The 26,588-nt window shown below is 42.8% G+C and overlaps 1 protein-coding gene across 1 annotated transcript in view; it reads right to left on the bottom strand.

Moving 5' to 3' along the window:
• Nucleotides 1-729: 729 nt before the first annotated feature.
• Nucleotides 730-26,588, bottom strand: part of Astn1 (astrotactin 1) — a 319,074-nt gene continuing 293,215 nt past the window's right edge. Inside the window, exons 19-23 of the mRNA XM_021156108.1 lie at nt 25,263-25,414; nt 24,132-24,267; nt 18,241-18,341; nt 8,187-8,370; nt 730-3,968 (exon numbers count right to left, since the gene is read on the bottom strand). Of these exons, the coding sequence (XP_021011767.1) occupies nt 3,731-3,968; nt 8,187-8,370; nt 18,241-18,341; nt 24,132-24,267; nt 25,263-25,414 (811 nt within the window). The 3' untranslated portion in view covers nt 730-3,730. The remainder of the gene's footprint in view (nt 3,969-8,186; nt 8,371-18,240; nt 18,342-24,131; nt 24,268-25,262; nt 25,415-26,588) is intronic.

The raw sequence follows: 26,588 nt of genomic DNA, 5'->3' as shown, positions 1-26,588 counted from the left end.
GATGTAAGGTGTGTGGAAGAGTCTGTAGCCAAAACAGCACTGCCACAACCTGTCTTCTCTTCAACATCCCTGCCTGGACAGAGCCTAAGACTTCGATTATTTCTTTTCAGTGACTCTATTAAGCCCAGTCTCTTAACCTCTGATTATTGATGAATTGAAAGGGAATACATTTTGTTGGCAGACAAGAACCATTTAAAGTCATACCATAGACTAGAAAAAAATATTAAGAATTTGAGCTCATACACCAGGAGATGGTCCATAACATGCAGCTAATCTCAACAGCCTTTGCAAAGCATAAGGATGGATTTGGGATAGCCTTTTTGCAACTTTTTCTTAGATGTACAAGATTCAGACTTCAGCACCTCCCCTCCCATCCCATGCTTTGCCAGTCTACCTTCCCCTCATAGGGAGATGTTCAGTGTGGAAGGCCATGCTTTGACAGGGCAAGGCTTTATCTCCCCGTGTCTGGAATACAGTGGATACGCCACAAAGACATTCCACTTACTGCTTACTTAGAGGAAAGCACAGAAGATGAAAATCACTCCCACATAAAAGTAGGTTTATAATTGGCCATGGAAGCCAATTTTTGTTTCTAGTTAAGATAATGGCTTCAAAGCCCAAGTGTTTGGAATCTAAATTGTAACATTTAAAACTTTAATTCACCCGTGGGTCACTGTGATCACTCAGTTTATGGGGAGACACAAGGTAATATCCACACACTCAACACTTACTGACAGCTTTGTTTATTATTTAGTCGATTACTTCATTTTTCATAATCGTACAATAAATCTCTTAAACAACACTGTTGTAGTTAAAGTTGGTCACATTGTACCACCTCTTTCTTCTACAGTAGTGGAGTGTTTTTTCACAATTATTTTTTAATAGAACATTTGAATATCAAGAAGTGCAGTTAATTAAAAATAACAAATGGACCAAACTTCAAGAGAAACAATTGCACACTCATTTAAGGGTCTGATGCTATACAGTGGTTCGTGGACATTCAAGAGGAAACAATAGAGATTTCAGCTGGACACAGAGCTGGAGGTGGTTAGGTGGACAGAAGTGGCTCCCTTAAGACCTGTTTGGCAGCATAGAAATGAGGTTTAATACTGGCTTCATTACATTAGCCTTTCTAGACAGTTCCTCCAGGCAAGAACTGAGAATCATTGGCAGGGTGTGATATGATCTCTCTGAGGGTAAAAGTCCTCCAGCAACATGTAGAACCATCTCCAGACAACCCCCAATCCATTCATGTTGGAGTTTTTAAACTCAAAAGTACATTGCTCCAGTAATAGGAGCTGTGTACGTGGTGCTTGGGAGCGAGTGTGTGTATAGACGCACACACATCTGAAGAGAAAACACAAGAGCACACTGAAAGAATAAGGCAGTCAATTGGAAGAGGTGGGGAAGATGGAGGATAAAGGAGATGTGTGTAAGAGTTGGAAAATCTTTGGAAAATGGGGCCTAAAGGTAAAAGAGAGGAGGAGAGTATGTCTGGAATAAAAGATGGGGTGGGTAACAGTAGTGATCATAATATCACTCCTGTCCTCCCTCCTGAGCCCATAAGTTCCTATCTCTAACAGGGCTGGAAGGCATCCACAGTCTCACTATCATTCTGTTCAAAAGAAGACACTCTTTTCTTCATAGGATTGAACGGAAGAGTGGAAAAAGAATGGCAGTAAAGGGATGCTGTACACACTGCCACACTGTCCCATAGCACTCTCTTCTCTGGCAGTAGTGAATAAGCTTCCTTTGGATGCACTTTTACTGAAATCCCTACACTGGCCAGAGGGAAGCCAGCTACGTTTTCGGCTGTGTTTTGTTCTAAAAGTGGTGGCATCTGTGAGGCAAAAAAGTACAAGGCAAGTTTTCCAATATTTCTCTGCAAAGAAGCAAAGAGAGAAATAAGACCAGCCTGCAATTTGATCTCCTTCCTATTCATCAATGGGGAAACTAGTGTGCCACAGTGTTGATCATACTAAAGGTGCCCTGACTCCAAAGGCTATGGATGTACTTTGACTCATTGTATATTTGTACATGGTCCCTTAGGAAGGTGAAGTTCTCTGGGCAGATTCCCAGTAGAGCTTAGAGCTTCAACAGTCATATGCTTTAGGCAACACAGAGTAGTTAAACTCCTGTGTTTTAGAGGCACTGCAGCTCAGGGTATATAGTGTATGAGGGACCTGGGGAATGGTGAGTCACCTCACTTCCTTGTTTTCCTCATCACTAAAAGAGTAGTGAATAAGAATAGAACTTTCTTTAGGGGTGCTGTGAGATTCCCATTATTTATAGTAGCACACATCACACCTCAAATGTCATCTGTCATTATTCCTAATTGGAAAGTATGAATAAGGCTCAGTGGCTGAGTTATAGAGCCTTCCAGATCTGTGTCATGTGTTTCCACATGAAGAATTCCAGTCAAGGCAAGCTGGCTGAATGTACATTGGGTCATTGTTAGTCATTCTGGTCCCATGAGGTTGTTTCTAACAGGCTAGGCTTCCTAGTAGCTAGTTCATCATATCATCATCCTTGGGCAGTGTGTGCAAATGGAGCCTCCGTCCTTATGTGTGATCATCAGATGTTCAGGTCTCTCCAGAGGCTCTGTTGCCCTTCAGTAACTAGCAGAGTTGGGTGGGCAGGCAGTGACAATGACAGAGTACTGATAATTTTCATCAGAGAATAGGCTGTCAAAATTTACAATATAATTAAGAAAATTTAGTTATGGCAGTGTGGACAGAAGTACTTTTCAGATTGATAAGAGCTTTAGTTCACTAAAACACTGACAAGAAATAATCTCATTCCTGGACTAAAGCAAACAACAGCCAAGTCCTTTCTGTCCAGGGAAAGAGGCCTGCGACCAAGCAGAATCAAGGCTTTTAGGACTCTGATGATACTCTAGACATGTACAACTGTTTTTTAAATAAACTCCACGTATTTCCTACAGTGAAGGCTACTAAATAGTCTTGCAGGTAGCCCTCTCTGGAGCCATATTTAACAGGTAATATCTCACTGCTTCTCAAAGATCAGGTTGTTTAGAAGAAAGGACAGAAATCAACGAGAACTTGTAGTCCTGGTTTAAAATGGGGGAAGAGAGACCTAAATCTCTGTTATGTCCAACAGACCTGTAACAGAACTTAGGTTTACCTCTGAGGTATGGAAACAGCAACAGGAGAGAGTCTGGGGGAAAATCCATGAGAAAGGGGCATGGGTCATTTATTATCTTCTTCAGTACATGCCTTGGCTCCCAACATTCTGATGCTTCCTAAGAAATGCCTGAGCAAGGGCATGAGGCAGCTGAAGCTTTATGCCCTCACTTCTGTCCCCAGGTGTCATAGACTTGGGAACCCATTAGGCAGAAGAGCCTCCGCCTTAGACCTGCTGTAGGATGCAGGATAGTGCTCTTGAGAATCCTGGTGGATTGACTGAAGGCAAAAAAGTGAACAAAACCAATGAATACCAAAGTGAGTTTCAAGGTAATCTTCTAAGGGGGGAAAAAAAACAGTGCTGCATGAAGCTACTGGCTGGCGGGTTGACTGGTCATGCAGGTGGAGAATATCACACTGGACAAATCTTGCAGGGAGCAAAGGTCTACCCTCTTCCTGGTTTAGAAGGGACTTGTAGAGCTTTGGGTGTTCCATTAAAAAAAAAGTCTAAGAATCCACAAACCAACCCAGATGTTGCCCTCTTCTCCCCTGCTTTATTTCTGCAGTTATTTCCTGGTCCCATGATGCTAGATGTCTTTGCTGTCCCCGTAGTCATTGTAGGGGACACTCAGGGTCTGTTCTTCACATGTCTTCCTGAGGTCCCGACTGAGCTCTGACCAGTCCAGTCCATAGGGTTTGATCTCACTGTAGCGGCAGCCCAGGTACTTGAGTGAACCACGCCTCAAGCTTATCTTGGGCTCCTGAAGGAGTCCATTGCACCAGCTGCTCAGATCTCCAAGCTGGGAAAGGATGAGGCCTGCTTTCCTAGGGATCAAAGAGAAAGGGATTCTTCTGTCAGAAAACAAACAAACAAAAAAGAGAAGGCTAGAAAAGAATTACTATCACAGCAAGACTCCAGATTTTAAGAAGATAGAGCTGACCATTCTATCTTTTCCACTTAACACAGCTTATCCTTCATGTGTGTTTGTCTAATGAATGAATGAATGAATGAATGAATGAAATGGAATGGATAGGCAAAGTGGAAATAGAAGTAACAAATGCAGCCAGAGAAAAGGTAAAAATGAGACCATGAATAACTAGTGTTTGAGTGGGAATATATAACTTTTGAAATCATGGAATCTGGTTTTGAAATAAATCAAACCACTGTTCTATAAAGCAAGTGATTTATCATCATTAAATGACATGTAATATGCTTGCCTTAGTATTCTCTTTTCAAGGCTGTATTTGAATTGATAAAAAAAAGTCAATATTGTGAAAGGAAAGGGGGAATCTGATATAACTAATTTTGTCTGTGCTGAGGTAATTCTATTACAATGAGCCTGGGAACAATAGGGCTCTGGCTCACATTGACACAGCAGCATATTTTGGACAGAGCAGACTCCCAGGTGCACACAGCACCTATTTAACCTCCATGGAGCTCATGCTTCATAGAGCCACAAGGCCACTGCCATTGCTACTAAGCCCCAGCAGAGAAAGCAAGTGAGGGAGTGGATGTGAGCGCATCTGAGCCATTGAGGAACCCTGGCAGGCAGGAGGGGAGGAAAAGGTTGCCTCTGAGTTACACACATGTGAAAAGACTGACTCCTTAGCATGGGGAGCCTCTGGCACCCAGCCTGGTGAAATGGCTAGCACTGGGTTGAGTGCTGTGTCCTTTTTTCCTGGTGTCAGAGATAAAGGATACCTGGAAGCATGCTCTCAGACCCTGTTGACTTTCTCTCTAAGCTCTTAGGACAAGAGATTCCGTCCCTTGGTTGTATTGCTTTTCAATTCTTCAAAGGATTGAAGAATTCTTTGGAGCCATGAGGATGATTCTCCTTTCGCAGCAAGCTCTGTAGAACTCAGAATGCAGTCTAGAAAGCTTGTTGGGTAGAATCCCTTGTAGTATTTACTAACTCTAAGCTGGTAAACTCCTCCTGTGAAAAAACATCTTTTCTGCTTTAATCAACACTTCCTTACATAAATGGGATTTTTTTCTTCTGCACCCATTTATGTTAAACATTTCAAAAATGAATAACTACATTCATTTAATTCTTCATCTGGGCAGTGAGTGTATGGGGGGGGGGGCAGTGTGTGTGTGGTATATCTCTGAATTCCTAAAATGACAGGAGAAAGGAGGGTGAAGCTGATGTCCAAGGAAAGATGTTGAGCTTTAAGCAGCAAAGTCCAGAGGCTGAGAGTTCTGTGACATCACTGGAGGGAAAGTTGTATTTTCTCCAATGGCTGCAGGTCAGAGGAATTCACACAAACACTCTACCTGCTGACTAAATAGCCTCTCAGAAGGATGTCTGTGCTTTCCCTATCAGCTTCTGCAGTTTAGCCAGGCAGGTTTTCCAAAAGGAATCACTACTAAGGACGGTGGTAGTACTTTCCTCTCAATCCTTCCATTGTGTGCTACCATTAGCCAGCCTTCTCAAGAGTTGAAAGAGGTGGGGGCTGGGGTGTAGAATGAAAGAGGGCGACATCTCATCATCTTCCAGAAACAGACAGAGCACAACCCAGTAGCCTTTCAAGAGAGCGAATTGAATTAGGCTATGGAGTCTTTGTTGGTGTTTTCATTGCTCCAGTTATTGTTCTTTAAATAATAATTACTTTAGGTCTGCCCTTGACCATCTCAGAGTCAACAACCTTCTTTGTGAGCAATGGGGCAACACTGCTGTCCTAAGAGCGTTTGCAACCTCAGCTCAGTCTGGGGGCCCCCACAGGTTTTAATGGAATTGGGTTTAGTAGAATTGTGGGAATCCTTTCTGTTTGCTAACAGGAAGTGTGTAGCCACAGACCCATTTTTATTCATTCTTGCAATTAACGCCACAGTGAATTGATGTCCCTCAAGCTGGTGGACATTTCCTTTCCTGTGGCTCTCCTTGAGATCCATGACATTAAAAACCAAGATTTTGTTTGCCATGGACTAGGGAAATAACACAATGTTTTCTACTGTGTTTGTGAAAGGTCTGTATTACTAGGGAGAGAGTCGCTGTGGGGGGAGATCATGGAGGTGAGGGAGCACCAATTAACCATGGGTTTTGCTTCACTGTGACATCCCCATTTCCTCCTCCGCTCACTTTCTGCATTAACCAAATTTTCTTCTGAGTCTCAAGTCACAAAGGAGAAAATTTTGAAGATTCAAATGCCCTTAGAAGTAACAATAAAACATGCAATGTTAGTGCTATTCAAAATGTGGCATTTATGCTTCCTAATAATGAATGTGCATGTAGACTCAATAAATCGCAGATAAAAGAAGGAAAGGGAGGAACAGAGGGGAAACGAAAGAGTGGAAGAAGAGGAGGTGGCTGAAGAAGAGTATGTCAGGCCTGTGCAACAATTTGGCCAGGGATAGAGATAGAGTACAGAGTAGAAAGGACATTTCTTAATATTTATCTACCCTCTAAGCAAGGATTTATTTCTTAAAAATACTAAGACAGATTAACTGACCCTTACATATTTCCCGAAGACCCACAGCAGTGGCTTTGTTTGTTTAAAGTCTATCATTCCTTACAAGTTACAGGTAAACCTTACAGAATGTAGCAAGATCCTGCCTGACTTTATCCAAATAATCATTTTATTCCAAGAAGAATAGCCTGAATTTTCTCCTTCTCTCAAAAATAATAAAGTAGAGCTTGGAAAGATGGCTAAGTCAGCAAAGTGCCTGGCATGGAGATGTGTGAATGTAGTTCCCAGAAACCAAGGAAATGGCCAGCGCAGTGGGGCAGGGTGTGCTTGCAGGCCCAGATCTGTAGAAGTGGAGACAGGTAGAACAATGCCTGAGGATGTCCTCTGGCCTCTAATCATACACACACACACACACACACACACACACACACACACACAAAGAGAGGGAGAGAGAGAGAGAGAGAGAGAGAGAGAGAGAGAAGAAGAAGAAGAAGAAGAAGAAGAAGGAGGAGGAGGAGGAGNAAGAAGAAGAAGGAGGAGGAGGAGGAGGAGGAGGAGGAGGAGGAGGAGGAGGAAATACAAGGGAAATGTCCTAAACAATGGGCCTCTGTGACCATTTATAACTACTAAGGTGAGTGTCCTCTGGTGTCAGATGAATGGGGTGGGATGACATCTGGGGGACAGTGTGCTTCCCCTTGTTGACAGAAGTATAAGAACTGTTTAAGAACCGGGGTAGGGGTGTGCAGGGTCCTATAGTACTGATTCCCCCATTATCTTCCCATGTCCTTCCCGTCCATCCTCCTTTTCTTGCTCCCTCACCTCTCCCTGTCCATCTGTCCTCCTTCTTCCATCCCACCCTGTCCTCTTCTCCTTTCTTGTCTTTTTCTTTTTCTTTCATGTTCTTTTCCCACATTCTCCTAGCCCTTTCTCTATTGCCATTTTTTTTCACGAGTTCTTAAATAATTTACTAAATTTCATGCAACCCAAATCTTCATTCTGTCTAAGAATTCCAAAATTTCTAGGAAAGCCTACTTTCTCAAGATAGCAGTGTGTGGTCATAACAAATGTTATAACTGGTAAGGTATATCTCTCCACATCCCTCATCCCCCACTTTCCAGATACTCTATCTGGACTCTGCAATCTAAAATGAGTGTATACTCTTTAATAGGAAGTGACAAGGTTGGGTCCAGGGTAAGTAAGTGAATACCATTCCACCTTAATGGAGGCCTCATCTTCTCTGACACTGTCTCGAAAGAGCATGCAAAAGTCCACATAAGACAGGTAACATTCATGGGCACTAGATGTTTCAGGACAACCTCTTTAACAAAACTCCTAATTCCCTTCACAAGACTTCACATTTGTTCTCTTCAAATTTAGCATTGGGAGTTGTGTGTCAAGTAATTAATGTCAGGAGTAAAGGCTTATTTCCAGAGTTCAGGGACATGAGTTCCCTGCTTAAAAGGAGCCTACTCCAAACCATTTTTGCACAGTCTGGGCTGCGTAAAGCAGCTTAGTTTTAGACCATCTAAGACTCTGTCAGGAAAATCTCCGTAACTTCCATGAAAAACTGTAACAACATGAGAGACACAAGAATCCAGGGAGTGTTTCAACGAGGTGGCAAGGTTCACTGTGTACCTGGGTCCTAACTCATCTTCACACCGCCAGGTGAATTCCCCAAAACTCTCATAATGCTGGTTATAGTGGTAGAGGACTCGGTGCAAAGTGGGCGAACCCAGATCCAGAAGGGTGTTGTAGGCAGTCTGTTGCTCCTTTCCACTGGTGTAGCCATTGAAGAGATTGTAGATCTTGTCTGCTATTTCTGAGGAAGGAAAAAAAAGGCAAGTTCAGTTGTGCTTTGAGAAATTAGGTGACTTGGACTCTGTGCAGATATTCTATAGAGCACACCAACACAACTCTAGATGGTGCAGACTACTAACATATAAGACACGTGATACACACAAGGCATAACCTGTTCCTAGAATCATGATGAACACAAGATTAAAAGAGGAACAAGAAAAAGAATTCGATCAAGAGATACATAAACAGAGATGTATGAAACTGCTGCTGCTTTGAAACAGTATACTATTTACAAGGTGGTTACTTTATAAGCAGTGTACGGTCTGAAATAATGATATGTGTAGAACAGTCAAGACATAAACCAATGATAGCTTTTTGCTATCATGACCAACATTAAGCAATGCACACAATTGTTTGAGTCATATGTGTGGCAGCACAGTAGACTTGTTTACATTAGCAGTCATGAGCCTGTGAGAATGCTGTCTGCTCTTACATCTGATTGCTGCAACATTACTTGTGCATAGGAAATCTGTCACTCCAATATAGTCTTAAGAGACCCCTGTGGTATATGTGGTGCATTATTGATATGTCTTCCATTACTAATCAAATTATCACTATACAGCATTCAACCATCATATATATTTTTCTCCAAGCCAGTTTATAATAACTCTAGAAACAAAATTTACAGACAACATATTCAGCTACATAACACATGACTTCCCTTCAGAAATCCATCCACATATATATTCATAATTTACATGTGCCAGGAAAAATATATACTTATGCACTTATGTGTGCACGTTGTTATTTTAAAACACTGACCCCTGAAATGTAAGAGTGATTTGTGTAAGTCACTCCAACGCTGTGCCACCGAGTTTCAGTTTTCTCTATATTAAATTAAATGCCTTTGACTAATACATCTGGAAGGTCAATTTCAGCTGCAATACTTTTGGTTTTCCCAAGGTTTACTGAAAAACATAACCTGAGGCAAAAGCTCATATATTTATGCTTGATTGGAAAGTGCATTCCCAGTGAAATAGAGCTGGGGATGAAGGCCATTGAAGCAATAAATGGGCATAAACATAAAGGATTATATTAGGAAGCTGGAACACCTTTCTGAGAACCTGAATGCTATATTTTGCAGGAGACGATGTATGCAGTTTCTGAATCACTGCTGGGCCATGCAGTGGAAGAAACAAAGTCTTTATGTTCAGCTCCCACTAAAGATTGGTCCAACTTTGCTTCCCTACAAGACTGGTCCATATTTGCTCCCATGACATACTGACAACCTTATATGTGTTGTGTACTCATTTGCCTGAGTACCAGGTGGTCCTCTAAAAAGCATCAGGGTAGCCAAGTCCACAGGTGGCAGAGATAAAGTGAAGTATCCCCAGGTAACACTTCTGAGCCTTGAGAAGGATCTGGAGAGGCAATGACTTTGGAACACAGAACATTTGCCAGAACTATGTAGACCCCATGGGAAAGCATGGGGATCCTATACATCCAGAAACTGAAGCCAGAACACTGTGCAATCCCAAATGTATAATCGTTCAGTTTAATTTATATCCGTGATGTTTCTGCCTCAAAGGTTTCCATGAATAAGACCAAGTTTGGGGACTTGGTAAAACTGTGACAGTTTTGCATAGCCTTGCATTTTTTGTTTTGTTTCATAATTCAAGGGAAGTTATCATTACGTGCTTTGTCATCACAGCTCTCAGAGAAGAGAAGATTTTGCAGATTCTCCTAAGCATCTGGGACTTAGGGTCCAGTGAGTAGGTGAGCAATGCTTTCCCTTGGATGTGTTAATTCTGCAGGTGAAGGAACTGAGTTCTTGGGTAAGAAAGTCAGAAGTAAGCCTACTTGACCCCATTAGTCAATCACAGCATGAGCCCCTTGTATGTACTAACACCAAGTGAATTTAGGGATATTGACAAATGACAGATCTACCCAAGGGTTTCATGAGTAGAATGAATAAAGTTCCTACCCAGTATTAGCCTCCACATCACACTGATAACTGTGGTGACAGGAGGCAGACCTTATTTCCTTGGTATCCTAAGAAGCTGCACTGTGTTAGGTAAAACTGACCAGAAATTGTTAGCTGAACAAATAGAACTCATAACTTTGCATACAGTTTGATTCCACCTTGTAGCAGGGTTTCTAAGTGATCTCCCACCAGGCTAGTTTACACTAACTCTAGAAACAAAATTACGGACAATATATTCATTTCCTTTAGAAATCCTTTTAGGTTGTTAACATTCTCAAGTTGCTAAAGTGAGATTTTTGGATAAAGAAAACAATCTAGAAACTGAAGTCCCATGATATCTCTAGTAATTATTAAAGTTTTATTTATTTAATAGGCTAATAACTTTATATCCTCACAACCCTCAGTGCAGATTTACACATATCCTTCCTTGACAAATGAGATTAAGAGATAAAACAAGGTTACCCAATGAAGGTCACTTAGCTAGTGTGGACTGTGGTGAAGGTTCTAAGCTGTTTGCCATTGCTACTTCATATGGATGTTCAGTTACCAGGTTAAGGTGTAAGAGGCAGAATCTCGGGATAACTATTTTCAATAAACCACACCAGGGTGGAGTGTCCTTGTAAGTGTGCTAAGGGCCTGTCCTTTCTGGAGCTAGGACAAAAGGAAACAGAAGGCCAATTCTAAGGACTCATTTCTCTTGATTTGGAAGGCAGAGTGTATTTAGTTGAGACAAGACCGGCCAGGGAAGGGAAACCATTGGTGCTCAGACTGCAGCTTAGACAGAGTGGTTTAGAATTCCTCCTAAACTGATTCACAGATGACAAACAAAGCGTCTTGTAATGGGGGGACAACGTGTCAGATTCCAGGTTCTACTTGCAGTGGTCTCTGTTGAGAAGCAGCCATGGCAGAGGAGGTGATTCTTGGTGCACACCTCACTCACATGACAATCACTTTTAGCTGACCAAGCTAATCCTGTTCCACCACACATCATCTAAAACCAAGGTGATATAACTTAAGGGTGAAATTATAAGCCTATCAGTAAACAGGATATATACTTAGGAAAGAAAAGGAAAGGAAAGGAAAGGAAAGGAAAGGAAAGGGAAGGGAAGGGAAGGGAAGGGAAGGGAAGGGAAGGGAAGGGAAGGAACAAAACAAAACTGCATCCACTGCCAGAGCATGACTACATCTGCCTCTTCCTGTCTCGATTGAGAGCACTGAGACTTTTTACTTCATTAGCTTTTAGAGCATTGCAAGAATTCACCAACACAAAGAATGCAGGTAGTTTTAAATGATTATTTTACTTGGCTTTGAGCTTCATTGAAGTCTCCAGTTATCTATGATAAATTCAGGTCCTCCCTCTCTTTAATATATACAAGTTAGGAGCAAGCGAAGTGCAGGAGAAAAGATAGCAGGAAGTCTGTTAACAAAGCCTCCTTGCAAAAAAGGGAGGCTGAGTTACCAGACATCAGAGATCTCTCTAACAATGGGATAAATTAACAGGGCTGGACTGAAGCCAATAGACTCGAAGGTATGGCTAAGAGCAGGCAGCAGAGTTTCAAATAGACTCAGGCTCCTGGGTATTGACCTTGGACACAGTACTTAGCTTCTTTGGGTCTTAGTTTTCCTGTCTATGTAATAATGGTTAGTAATATACACTTCCCAAGGTTACTATGAGGGGAAGAAAGTCTCCCTCAGTGCAATACAATATTAGTACAATGTTGGCCACAGTAAGTTTACACTTATTCATTGATGTAATACAGTTATTATTGAATGCTCACTGGCTCCTGAAATGCTCCTATCCTTGGGAGCCACATCACTGAGAGAAACTGACAACAATCCTCACTCTGTATTTGTTGTATAGTGATGGGAGACAGTCAGTGAGCGGCCAAACATTTTAAATAAGGGAAATGTAATGTGTTAGAAGGCAAGGAAACGCATTTGAGTGGTGAAGATAGAAGTATTGAGAAGAACTTTGCTCTCATACGTAGGGTGCCTGCACCAGATGGCAGTGACAAGATGGGAACTGGGGTTAGGTACAGAGGAGGGGTGGACATGGGCTGTGGAATATCTTTTGAAGAGACAGGAAGTTCCAACACCAAAGTTTTCCGATTATGGTGAGCACCAAATGGGCCGGTACATATAAAAAAGGGTGAATGAGGGAAAAGGAGGGAGAAGATAGTATGTTTGTTTTACTGCCAATTCCTGTTTATACCTTGTTTTCCTTAATACCAAGCCAAAGTGAGAGGACTTGAAACACAGTCACCCTGGAGACTCAGAAAACAGTCTTTTTTTTTTTTTTGGTTTTTCGAGACAGGGTTTCTCTGTGTAGCCTTGGCTGTCCTGGCACTCACTTTGTAGACCAGGCTGGCCTCGGACTCAGAAATCCGCCTGCCTCTGCCTCCCAAGTGCTGGGATTAAAGGCGTGCGCCACCACACCCGGCCTCAGAAAACAGTCTTATTTAAATGAGGCAGTAAATCGCTTCTCGGCCTTTTGGCTAAGATCAAGTGTAAATGAGGCAGTAAGCTTAGACACAGGCAGATTTCCTCGTCCCCTAGTGATAGTGGCTCTTTTAAATCTGAATCAGGAACAGTTGGAAACATCTGTAGCTTTCCTTGGCATCACAGAAAAGATCCCCAGATAAGAGACCTAGACTCATGATTTAGTAGTTCTCAGGATTCACCTACAAGCATAGCCCCACAATGAACTAATGAAGGATATAATTCTACATGGAAACACAAGGTAAACCACCTCAGCAGGCCTGTTATCTTTATTCTTTTTAGCACTAACCATATCACAAGGTCCCTTTCTCTCTCCACCTCTGGATATGTCTCCCTTTCGAGCTGCCCTGTGTGTATCATAGCAGTGATTCTCACATGAGCAACATCAGCATCTGCTGCTGTTTCCCACGGGAGTGTCTAATCTAGAGTCTGAGAACATCCATTTCTGATGAGCTGCGGGGCAATGCTGATGCTGTAGATCTAAGTACCACATTTTGAAGACCACTGCTGTACACTAGTCCATTCTCTCAAGCCTCTCAGTACTTTGCTTCTGGGGCCAGGGTTATCACTAGGCAACAGCTCGCTCTCTCTCTCTCTCTCTCTCTCTCTCTCTCTCTCTCTCTCTCTCTCTCTCTCTCTCTCATCTTTGTCCCTGACTTGAGAATCTTCAGTACATACTCTTCTTCCCTCCTTACTTATCTTTGTGTTTTCTGAAGCCATCTCTGGGACTTGTGGATCCTTCTCCCATGTCCTTGAGAGAATGGTTCTTAGCTCCTCAGAGCCAACTTCAAGCAATTCCTTCTCCTTGTTAAGATGGCTTCATTTTAAAAATGCCCCTGGTTTATATTTCCTCCTTCTCAATTCCTGACCACTCTCTGACATCCACTAAGGAATCTTACTCTGGTTCACCTCTATGCCACTTCCATGGTTGGGCAGGTTTGTCCCTTGTAGAAAAGGACCCTTTAAGATACTCAGCTTCCAGTCATTGTCCCTGAGAACTGTTCCACCTTTGAAATAGTAAATCTTAAAGCCACATATTATGAACACAACCTTTTTTAAAAAAAATGTCTGTGTTTCTTATTGCTACTCAACCTATTCCTAAATGGTAACCAAAAACAAACAAACAAACAAACAAAAACAACTTAGTGTTAACTCCTCCATTTACTCCAGTTGCCCCCCTCAATATATGTCTTCCTTTACCTGAGATCTACACCACTTAACATCGGTTTTCTTCTTCTCTTAGTCCCTCTTCTACCATCTCTCTGCATGCTCATCCTCCTGGAATCTTCCAGGATGAAGTCACACACCATTCCAGCAGATGAGACTGACATGACTCTTCTTCCATGCTCCACACCAAGCCTACTGGAAATTAAATCCCTTTGGTTCTTCATTGGCAAATTGAGGATCAGATCACCTCCTAGCAGCTGTCTGATGGTTTTCCTGGTATAAACAGCAGCTTGTCTTCTATCAGTTGCCAAAGCCTTCTGCTTCCACTTTACAATGTTCTTCGGGATCTGTCCTCACCACAGCAGTGGGAATGACCTTCTAAACATAAAGCCTAATATGTCACTCTCTTGTCCCAAGTCCTCCGTGGCATTCCATTACAATCCCAGATACAGTCCCTTCCTACCAATGACTAGGCCCTACTAAATCTGCCCAGAGCCCCGGGGAACTTTTACCCATCAGTGCCTTCTCCTTGTCCCCACAAATGTGAGCCAAGAATCACAGGTCTTCTTTGCCTTTATCCAACATCCTATAGTCTAATTCTGATACGCTCTGAAATGATCTTTGTAAAGATATTTGCATGGATTCCTCTTTCAAGTATTATGCCCAACTCTAGCTTCTGTCCTTCCTCTGCCATGCTGCATTTATTATCTCCTTAATAGGCATCATCATTTGAAATATATATTTTATTATTTTGTTGCTGTTGCCCATTGCCTCTGCTGATATAGTTATATTGGTATGGTATGTTTGCTCCTGGTGCCTAAAACAGATATTCACTAAGGACTAAATATCTATTGAATGGATTAATAAGTCTATGAAATTGATTAGAAGATTCTTGAAAATTGATTCTGAATTCAATACTAGACTCAGATACACATCTGTTCAGTGACTAGTACCAGGAGCCAAAACACATTCATGGGAGATTCAAGTAACAGAATAAATACAGTTGTGTAGCATTAATAAAAGGAAGGCAGGTGCTGAGGGAATGAAGGACGTGAACCAGCCTTCCTTTGTTGAGATTCTATGGGGGAACTTTCAGGATGTCACAACTCAACCTTCACACTAGACAACAAGATTTATCTTATTACAAATACTTGCTTGCTGCAGCTCCAGAAGGATGGTTTCAGGAAAAGGGCAGTAGAAACATACTTATGCAGTGGTTTGAGTGTTATGACATATTAAAATTCTTAGAAAGTATCTTGCTAGTTTTGAATAAATGTTCACATGAGGGATAGTGTCTGGGAGCTGACAGCACAGTCCAGGTCAAATTCCTCTTTGTCCTTAGATTAAGCTGAGACCCAAGTGAGTTATATTTATGATCACCATCTGGGTTTGAGGCAGACAAAGCATATGGGGTTTTTCTTTGGTAGAACTGTATTAATTTGTAAGGATACCCTCCATTAGTCTAACTCATTAGTCTCCAGGCTTGATCTGTATAGGATGCTTCCTGGCTGAAGGATACCAGGACCTGGGGGTGTCATTTTATTCTCTCAGTATTGTCTTCATGTGCCCCCAGATCCTTGTCTAGAAACAAAGGCAGGTAGAGAACCCATTCAAACATCCTGTACTAGAACTGACAGACAGGAGCCCTCCAGAAACAGAGCCGCTCTATACCGGTACGGTACAGTGAGTCCTGAAGTGAGCTGCATGCTGCATTGTTTCTCCTGCTAATCTCCTCCCTGCTGTTTTTGATCAGCCACAAGCTCTATGGTAGCTATGGCCTCTCCTCAGATTCCAGTCATCATTAAACAGAAGGACACCTTCATAAACAGTGACCGGTACTGCTATGGATCCCCCGAGACAGACTCTCATCTAGAGGTGTGCGACACAGACCTTTATCTTAATGGAGCTTGAGAGACCTTCATGGCTCAGATCCTGTAAAGCAGTTCCTCTCCCACTAGGGAGAAGCACAGCTGCCTTTTATGTGTGGGTTTCTGTTCTTATCCCACAGGACAGAGCCCTGAAAGGGAGAACTCTTGCCATTGCTTCCTACAGCAGCTCTTTGCTTCACAAGTTTGCAGGGACAATGTTCTATCGAGTCTTTCACCTAATTTCTCTCTCAATTTGTCCTAGTACTATTATAAAAATAAATGGGCATTGTGGTAAGATATGGACGCTAAGTGTGGGTTCCATCAGGTTCTTTGTAACCTCAGGCACCTTATTTACTTTACTCTGAATTTCAATTTTCTCACATGTAAAATAAGGGCAGTGTTGTGCCCTTATGCTTCACACATAAAATATTGAGCTTCTATTCGAAGGCAGGCTTTACGACTGGCAACAAATATCTATGGTTCCTAACCGGTTGTTTTTACTATTTTAAGTTAATTGCCTCAGTCAGTTCTCTCTAGACCCTTCAAATTGGGGGGTGGGGTACTATTTCCTTATTACCACATTCCACATATAAATGAACTGAGGCATGGGATAAAGTGACCTGCTCAAGATCAAGTAAGTAGATTGTGGGTCAGGAGTCCAAACTGAGGCCATTGGCTCCAAGGCCAACGTATGTTCTTATGTAACCTGTCAGTCAATTATATAGCCTTCTAGATACTAGGGACATACAGTGCAGTAAAAGAGACCTGACACCTGCTGGTTAATTGTCTCTGAAGATTGAACACATTATTCTAAAAACTGAAAAAAAAATATTCTAAAGTCAGAAACAGTACTGTGAGGACACCTAACAATGTTTCTTGCCCTCTTCTGCTGTGAGGAAGGGACACTTGAGCAGAATTTTCATGCTGAGATGAGTTAATTATTTGGAAGGGTACAGAGCATTTGAAGTAATAGGGTCTAATACATGCAATGACCCTAGGATAGAAGTGAGACCTGCATAAGAGGAATTGAGAAGAGCAATAGGAACAGAAGGAATAGATTAATGGGGTAGTGGAGAGTTGGCAAGTGGGCAAGCAAGAAGTAGAAAGGGTCACCCACTTAGGTCCCAGTAGTCCTATTAAATATTTATGCCACAAGAAGACTGGCAATCCATTAGTGAATTGTAATGAGAAAGTGTTCCATTACAGTCAGATGTCTTTTAAAATACTGGGCCCATAGCATGCCAATAAGATAAGCTAGGAAAATGTTCGAAGTTGTCCAATACTAAGACATTCGTGGTTTTAAAATTAAAGCAGATCTAGGTAGGCAACCTGTTTTGAGGATCCCATCCCTGGTGCAGGAAACTGTCATTGCACTTTCCAATAAAACCTCATTTGCTTGCTCTTCGGCTTGCTTTCTCTTCCAAAACGTAGATAAAGAAAATTAATCTAGATCTCTCTTCCCTAAATAATTCTTATCATTGTGGTGTCACCCAACAACATTCTGCCACTATGTCCCTCTTGGTTAGGATGATGTGTATGTACATAGCCAAGAACTCTATGTAAGGTAATGAGAGGCATCAGAAAATTAACTTAGCCATGGACCATCCCTGACTGGAATCTGGAGAGTCAGAGTGCTCAATGTCTCTGCTAATAAAAAAGTGTCAATTTCTGTTCTGTGTACTAGATGTCCGTGGCTTATAGCATCATCTTAATTGGTGCCGAGTCTGGTAGAAGTGGTAAAAGGAACTGACAGACTGGGACTCTTCAACGATGTGAAAACTTTAGAGCAGGGGATGATGCCAAGACCAGCCAGGGAGCGTCTCCTGTGTGATGGATGATGATCGAGGAAAAACTTCCTTGTGGACCAGAACCAATACTAGTGAGGGAGCTTATACTGAATACACTGGAGAAGTGGCATGTAATAACTTTAAAGTACAGAGTGAAAGATTTAGACACATTGTAGGAAGGAGCTGGTAACTGATCAACTCTAAATCTACAGCCTTGTATGCTTTAGCTTGAAACAACTTTTCACATGTGCAAATGCCCAGGAAGAGCCAGTGATCCATCTGTGTCCTGAGGGCAGAGATGGCTGGTGCCTTTGCATGGACATAATACATTCCTGGGGACTTTATAAATGTCTGCTGCTGATTGCTGTCTTATGGACTCTATGGGATAACACAATACAGTGGAAACTTCTGCCAGGGAGCAGAGGTACAGCTGTACTGATAGAAAGCCCAAGGTTCTACCTTGAGCATGAATTGCCCTTCCTGCCACACCCCTAGCCATTCTGTTTACTCCTTTGGTTACCTTAGCATGGAAAGAGTAGACGGTTGGGCAATCATGTGTAGACATTGCTAACTTTAGTGTCTCTTACCTTGGGCTTTGACATCATCCACCACAGGACACGGGGTCTTCACAATCACGTCACTTGGCCTGGAACGTCGCCCTGTGTTATCTACTCCCCAGAGGGTGAACCTGGCAGAAAGGTAGGAAGGCAGCATTATTAGAGGGGACACACCTAGGGGCTAGGGCTGAGCATCTCTGTCTGGAGGTCCAGCTTTATCTGAATAGGTCAGAACCCAGCCAGCTCCCTTCATCTCAGCACTCTGGTTAGAAAGCAGCAGAGTGAAGCCTCTTGCTGCTCCCAGTGGTTTGTGGTTGGAATATGCTATTTTGAGAGTTGTTTGATTAGAAGCATCACAGTGAAAAACACTTCCTCTTCACATGGAAGTCTCAGGCACCAATGCTGAAAATTCTTAGACCCAGTTCAGACTTGCTCAACTAGAAACCTGCACTTAACTAAGCACTGAGACTTCTAGGCAACCCATTTTCTTATCTTTTAAAAAAATCTATCTATCTATCTATCTATCTATCTATCTATCTATCTATCTATCTACCTACCTATCTATTTTTGACAAGGGTCTCACTGTGTTTCCCAATCTTAAGGAAGGAATCCATGGCCTCAAATGATCCTGTCTCCACTATGACACAAAACTCAGATGCCTTCCAGGTAATCCTGATGCCATTTCTATTTTGGCAATCACAGGGTGAGAGAAAAAGTAGGTTTCTTTGCAAATGGGTGGATAGAACTTGTGTTGAAGGCCATGTGGAATTACAGTAACTCCTGTGATCTCTATTTTCCCTTGTCTACAATTTGGGAGGATAATAAGCTATGGTGAGAATGAAAGAGAGCGATGGTGTAACACAAAGCCCTGGAATATCACACCATCCCATGCTAGCTCTGATCTGATCCATGCTGCCTTGTGCTAAGCTTATGTCTTTATGCAAAGACTGATGATAAATCCATTTTTTTTTAATTCAGAAGGAAACAGCTAAGATAAAGGCCCCCATTACTTGTGCATGGCTGGATACTCTATCTCCCATGTGTATTGTGCTATTCCAGTCACCAGTTTCCACTGAGATTCATGAAAGAGTCTCAGTCCAACAGAGGGAACACTAGCACCAAGGGAATCCCATTGGATGATGAGATTGATAGAGAAAGGAGAGACCCTGGAGATCTGACCATGAAAACCAGTCCTGGTGTCTGCACAGGGCCTCTGATGACTAATCAGGCCACCCAAAGGACGTCACCACCACCTTCCTGCACCCTTTCTTCATGCTGCATTACTATAGAAAGCTGATTTTTACTGGAAAGCATGGATATGTTTTTGTTGTTGTTGTTGTTGTTGTTGTTGTTGCTGTTGGTTGTTGGTGGTTATCTTGGCAAAGTTGCAGGGAGAAAGAGGAGGAGAAATAAAGGAAAGAAGGGTGGCCCCGGTAAATGCCAGCTGAGCTTTAACATTTGAACCTGTGAAATAGGAAGCATTGAATACTACTTAAAGATCTTTCCAAGGAATGTTTTCCAAAGAGAGAGGATCTGGTACCCACTATTCACAAAGAAATGCAGAGGACAGTCAGAGAAAAGACCCAAATGCCCTGATATGCCATGTGCCTGCCTCTTCTCCTTAAACTCACATCGGTGCCATGGAAGCCTGCTCAATGGCTTTCCCCAGTAGCGACACCAACCACAGTCCTTCCTCACCACATGTGCCCTGATTCTAAATTGAGCATCTTACCATCCTTCTCCTGCCACACCTTCCCAGAGAGAGCATGAGCTCACTGACACCCCTTATCCCCATCCCAGCCCTGGCAGCTATGATATTTTTCTCATTTGGCCCCAGGTGCTTCATCAGCTTCTTGACCCTGTTTCTGGACTTATTTCCTGGACCCTCAAACCCGTAGCTGGTACACCTGGCCCTTTTGAAACCATCTCCATTTCTGAGTTCATTTAACTGTTAACCAGGTCTTAGAGCACATTCAACTAAGGTTCTGAGGGGTATACCTAGAGATACCATGGGCCACCATCGCTCCCGTGCACAGTTCTACCTCATGGTCTATTTCTCATGCCAAGCCATGTTCTCTGTAATCCCTAATAGTATGCGAGGCTGGAAATTTCTGAAATTAAGAATAGAACAAATATATACTTTGGGAGTATAGGACACTTTTAGTGGAAGTGGAATCTGTTTTTCTTCTGCTTGGGCTTCAAGGTTTGATCTTTGTTGTAGACTTCATCAGTTCTAGTAGCAGTTCTTGGGGGAGCCAGGAGATACAAGGCCCCAATTTTTGTAGGCTGACACTGCCAGCTGGCATGGGCATGGTCTTGGGTTACAAGCCTAGCCCTGTTACCTCCTGTGCTCATAGATAGCGGATATTCTTCTATAGCCTTACAACTCCAGGTCAGGCTATAGTGTGGCTACTAATTTTACCCACCAGTAAGCTGAAGGTGCCAACCTCAACTCTGTGGCTGGAGCCACTACATGCAGCCCATCATAATCTAATCCTAAACCCTTCATCCTTAAGTTTCCCTGGACTATGGCATCCTACAGTTTGGGTACCAAGTTGGATGCCAGATGGACCCTGTCTTTCAGTGCCTGGGATGGAGTCAGTCACCAACCACCAGCTAGGACACTGCAGGCAACTCTGATTCCTGTCTTGTCTTGCTGTAAGTTCCAGCTGCACTGTGTCAGATCCTAAGCTAGGACAAAGGTGTCCCTGTTTGCATTAAGTCTCACATACTCTGAAGGACAGCAGTGAGAGTGAAACGCAAGCTACTAATCTCGGACTGTTTAATGGCACATTTTATTTTTAATACAAGGCAGATATTAGGAAAAGAAAGGCGTCACACAACCTTACAAGTACAGACAGAGCTTGACCTGCAGTACTCTTCCTCAGGAGTCCCAACCCCCCACACACCCCTCAACCCTGAGCACACACACACCCCAACCCCGAGACACTGAGAGAGCAGTCAGGGTACTTGACTACAAAAGGCTGGGGAGCACTGTCCACATTTTCACGTGGAACTGCCACATGCTGTCATTAAAGGCAAACCTTCCCTATTTGTTGTTCGCATTCTCATTTTGCCACAGCACTCTCTGAAGACAGCAAGAGGGTTAGCTGGAATTACTGACAGAGGAGATAAGCCTTGCTCCAGATCCAGAGGGCTCACATCTAAGTCTGTTTATTGCTTCTTCCAACGCTTCTGGGTTTCCTCTCCAGCCACAGGCTGGAACCTTTCTGTGCGTAGTTAGCATCGTGGTGATGGCAGCACGGAGGCATGTGTGCGTGGGAACTGACACAGACTGGCTCAGGCCCCAGAGCTGGGCCTTAAATGTCAGGGGCCTAATACTAAGGATGATTATAAGGCTGTCAGGGGCTGCCTACAGAGCTGGCTTTGTCACCTGCTGCTTTCTTGTATCTTTCCTGCCACTATGAGGGCTTTTGCTCATTCTGTGATTCAGACACCTTTTTTTCGATGATCTCTCTGCTGTCACGTGCTCAGAAATTCAAGGACTCTTCTGGCAGCAGGTGTTGTGGTGAGAGGGTGGTGGGAAGGGGAGATGGTCCCTCCACAATCTAGAAGATGTGGGATCTGTCACACTTTATGGAGTTCTTAACTGTGTTTGTGCCACAGGATCCATTCTCAGTATGCCTCTCTAGTGGCATTAAATGAAATATATGACAAAGAAAGCCAGCCAAAACTCAGAACTTCATGACCCTCGTTGGAGACCAGCTTTTGTTTTAGACTAAAGGATGATGTTCCTAGATCCTGGCCGAAGAACCTGGGATGGCTTGAAAGTAAGATTCAGTGTGTGGAAAAGAGGTAACCCTGCTTCAGCTCCTAACCACTATTTACAGTGCTAGCTGTATGATTCTGGGCGAAGTAATTCAAGTCTCCTGAACCTCAGTTTCTTCAGCTATAAAATGGAAACAAGTGTAGTCAGTCATAACTAGAGCTGTCACACTCCATAAATGACAGCTACCATCCTCCTCATTTATAAGAAAACTTGGGTACAGAAAAGTTAAGGGTGTAAAGAGACTTTATGGTTAGGAGTAAAACCAGGCCTACAGGATTTTATCTTTGCACCAGGGGTGAAAGCTCAAAGAGTCTTTCCTCCTCTACAGAGAAGAATGCTATTAGCCCACAGCACCCTTTCTCCACACACTGGCTCTCATGTCCAGGCCACCCCAGGTAAGTCTGCCAGGTTCTAAGAACATCATTTTGCATGCAAAAGCAAGAGCTGGTCTTCACTGGGGGCTATGAAGGTACAGCTGAGTGTCAGCTAGCTTTTCCAGCAATCTGCAGTGCCACCTAGTGGAAACTGGCTATCCTTTAGCTTGGTAGCCTCTCCCACTTCTGTAATCAACACAGACAGGAAGTAGGTGATTTACAAAACATAGGAAGTAAACACTAGAAGATCATCATAGATGTTGAATATGAGAGAGGATCTTAGCCTCAGGTCTTTGACCAGGAAACAAAGCCAAGGCAAGGCTCACTTGAGGAAGGTCCTAGACTTGGTAATACCCTCTCTGAAAGAGCCATGCCTACCTATTGTTCCATCAGAACTTCTAACTTCCTAACTAACAAGTAGGAAGGGCAGATAGGAGTTAGCCCACCCTCTTTATAAATGTTCATAGGAGTCACTTTGATTTGGAGACTTTTTAAAAATTAGATTGCTGGTCTTCAGTCCCAGATTTGTATTCCTTTGTCTTGTGCCCTTCCTCTGAGGGGCACACTGCTGTTCAAATATCAAGAGAGCTGTTATGGGTCAAGGCATCCTTGCCCAAAGAGCAGACAGATAGTCTTGGGTATTGGCATTGTCATCCTTGTGTGTGCGTTCATTCCAGATTCTCAGCCGTCATTTGTCCTTATTCATTTTACATTCACCCAGTACAGTCCTGAGTTACATGTCCTATTTGGAAGAGACACAGCTGAACATCTGAGTTCATCCCAATCAATGACACTCAGATTTCTAGTGCTTCCCATCTTTGAACTCCTTAGGAGAGGAAGTGGAGATGATTTATTCTGGAAACCTTGACTCTCTGCCTGTGACTTCATCTGTAAACTGTTAGATGTTTTTCATACTGGAGAGGTCAAAAAGCTTCCAAACGGCATCACTATGGATCCTGCGTTAGACCCGTGGATTTTTCCATCATGATTTAGATGTTATCACCATATCTCCTCTCTTGGCATCTCTTATGTCTCTGCTCACAAATATGTTACAGTCGTTCCCAGAGCACAGGAAGAGATGAGAAGAGTTCAGGGAGAACGCAGGGATGTTCCAAGCATGGTGATATAATTCACTACTTTTTCTTTGAAGAAAAATGCTGACCAGTTCTGAACTCTATAAATTATTTCAGAGCCACTAGAGATGGCTTTCTGAAGTTCTTGGCATTGTCCTCTTTTCTTTATTAAAAAAAAAAAAAAAAAGCTTTCCTTTGACACACAGCATTCACTCTGGCTGACTTCTTTTCCACCTCTTTTTGTTCACCATCAGCTTCAGACCAATTGGACCACCCACAGGCCTATCTACCTTTGCCCCTGGGATTTTTAACCTAGTGTGCCTTTCCCAACATTACAGAAGCTATTGACTTTTGTACAATCCAATTTAGAATCTAGCCACCAACTCTACATAGAATAACTCACTTTCTTCTTTCTTGCCAACATGTCCCTGGTTTTTCTAACTAACATATACTCTATTCTGCCTTGAGTTACAATTATCTGTTTATACATGTCCTCTGTGTATAGTAAACTCTTTGATGCTAAGACCTTTTCCAGAAGTTTCTCCATAATGCCTATTGGGATATAGCTGTTGAGACTGAAAAAAAAAATCTTGTAACATCTCTGAAGGAACTCGGGTAATAATAGGGATTGAGCAAAGACTGCAGACTTTCTGGTAAGGAATCATTAAGATGAGTACTACTTACATGTAAATGGTGTCAGGTTCCAGGCATCGGATGATGAGAGAAATCGTGGTGAGCTGTTTGTCTGGCACCTGAGACGGCATGGCACACGGAGCCTTTGCTCCAGAGATGATGTCGTCTACAAAGCTCAGCACTGTTTCTGCAGAAAGGAAAAGAATGAGGATAGCCTGAGAAAGAGTGATGCCCAAACCACGAGCAACACTAGAAGAACGTGTTGGAACTTCTTAACTTCCTAGTGGAGGAAGGAAACCTTAGAGAAAAACCATCTTTTCTGATCCTGTCACTGTTAGTCAATCAGCTGAGAGCCATTTGTTCAGAATCAGCTCAAAGACTACTAAGGCAAAAAAACAAATGCTGCATCTGTGCAATTTTAGATGAAACACCTTGGCATTGACAAGAACACTTGTGATGCAGGTCCCTGGACCCTAACAGACCTTAGCACTTCTGTACATACCAAGGAAAGCACCTCAGAAACAGCAATGGACAGCTCTCCAGGCTCCAAAGATGTTTCTCCAAATCTCATTACCAGGCTCAATAGGAGCTCTTAGATTATGGGCATCCTCATCCCCAAAGCAGACCATATTGATGTGAAAGACTTAAGATTATTGATGTTAGCTTTTCTCTATGTGTTGGTAGTTACTAAGCCATGGGACTTTTATTTCTGTGGGTTATTTCTAAGGCTTCCCTTTTCTCTCAGGACTTGACAAAAGTCAGTTTGCTTTAGGACAAGCCATGGATCAAGAGCATCTGTTTGCACATGCCTTTGCCTAGAGGGGGTTATTAGCAAAGGAATTTTTGTTTTTTCTGTAATCATGGCAGTGGTTAGCAGAGAATTGTTTGTTAATTGTGGGCTAGGATAACTAGTGTACTATGTTGTTGTTGCTTGTAAGTGTGCCTAGAGGCAATGAAATGGACACCTCTTTTATAAATAAAAGAAAAGCAAAAATCAAAACAAGACTTTGTCAGATGCTCACCCTGCAAAAACTCTTAAGTGGACAAGATGGCCTCTGCCTGAAAGAGACAACAGTTGCTACTATTCCATGCTTCTCCGGGATGCCCTACAACACTCGGGACTTGAAACAGTGCCACAAAGAAGGGCATTCTTTTCTTTTCCTACTTTTGGGATATGCTCACCCGTCTCTACTTTGGAGTGGTCCATCCGGTCAGTGACTTTCTCTTGCCGGATCAGGTAATCTACAATCTGCACCCCAATTGGTGGCTCTGAATGTTCCCACTCCAGAACCACGAGGGTGCTGCTGGGCTCGTGTACTGTGGAAAGTCTCAGCCTGAGTGAAGAAAAGAAGAGACATGAACTGGGAACTCAGCTGGGACCTATGTCACCACCTCAACTTTGACATTTCAAACTCGTCTTCCAAAGAATAACTCTAGTCTCTCTGAGCTCATGTCTCTCTCACCAGATGCTAAGGTCTCCAGAGACCTACGAGGTTTATGATTAGATCTTGTAAATGAATAAATAAGTGATGGTGTAAAGATAGTGAAGGCCTACCTGGTACATGTGTTTGGGGATTGGACTTTATTGATAGGTCATTTTTTTATATAGTTTGAAATATAATTTCTGGATTTTCTCTTGAGGAAGACTAAACAAATCTTGTGTACAATGTGTACCTCAAAGCCCATTGAATGTGGCATCCAAGAGAATATTGCACTAATAAAAGCACAGTTAGTTTAAATTCCATAACCATCAGGATCTGGCAAGCCCTCTTTGCCCCGCCCCTTGCTCTGCTATGTCTCCCTCTCCAGTTCCTCTGCTAATGGAACTTCAGAACAGGCTCAGCTCAAAAGGAGCACTGAGAGTTGGCCATGTGGCCACATGCTACACTCTTTTGGGGGGTGATACCCTGTGTCTACTGCTCAGGACCTGATGTCAGTTTCTATCTCTTTGGAGGCCTATGAACCCTTGCTCCTATTTCAGTCCCTATTTGTTTTTTTCTTTACAGTTCTTAGTCTCTCACTGTTTTCAAGTTTGCCTTTGCCTTGAACAGTGCTTTGCCTTGCTACCTCATACCTCTCTGCACATTATAGAGACTGAATACCCAGTACTGATGTTCACTGGGGTGGATCTCCTGACAGCCCAAGTGTTTTCAATTTGCTTCCTTGTCCTGACTTCTTATATGTGGCTCATGTTTCCTTCTTGCTTCCAATTCTTCGTTTCTCTCCAGACCACTAGACTATGGGGGGTTTCCCAGTTTCTGCTCACTGTAGCCTTGCTTGTTCACAATATCCCTAGCATTAACCCACATCTTTGTCCTTTCTTCTTCTACATTAAAAGTATCTGCAACCCTCACCTTCTACCCAGCTCACAGGTGCCCCTCAAAATCCAAAGGACAAGACATCAGAGCTGAATCACACCAAGGGCCCTGCAATGTCCAGCTTCCACTCAGCAGGTATGTTCATAGTGGTTACACACATGATACAACTTTAACATGAAATCAAGGGATG

Source organism: Mus caroli, chromosome 1 (genome assembly GCF_900094665.2).
Source record: "Mus caroli chromosome 1, CAROLI_EIJ_v1.1, whole genome shotgun sequence".
In the NCBI taxonomy this organism is placed as follows: domain Eukaryota; kingdom Metazoa; phylum Chordata; class Mammalia; order Rodentia; family Muridae; genus Mus; species Mus caroli.
Note: the sequence above shows the minus strand (reverse complement) of the source record. Positions and strands in the feature narration are given on the sequence as shown.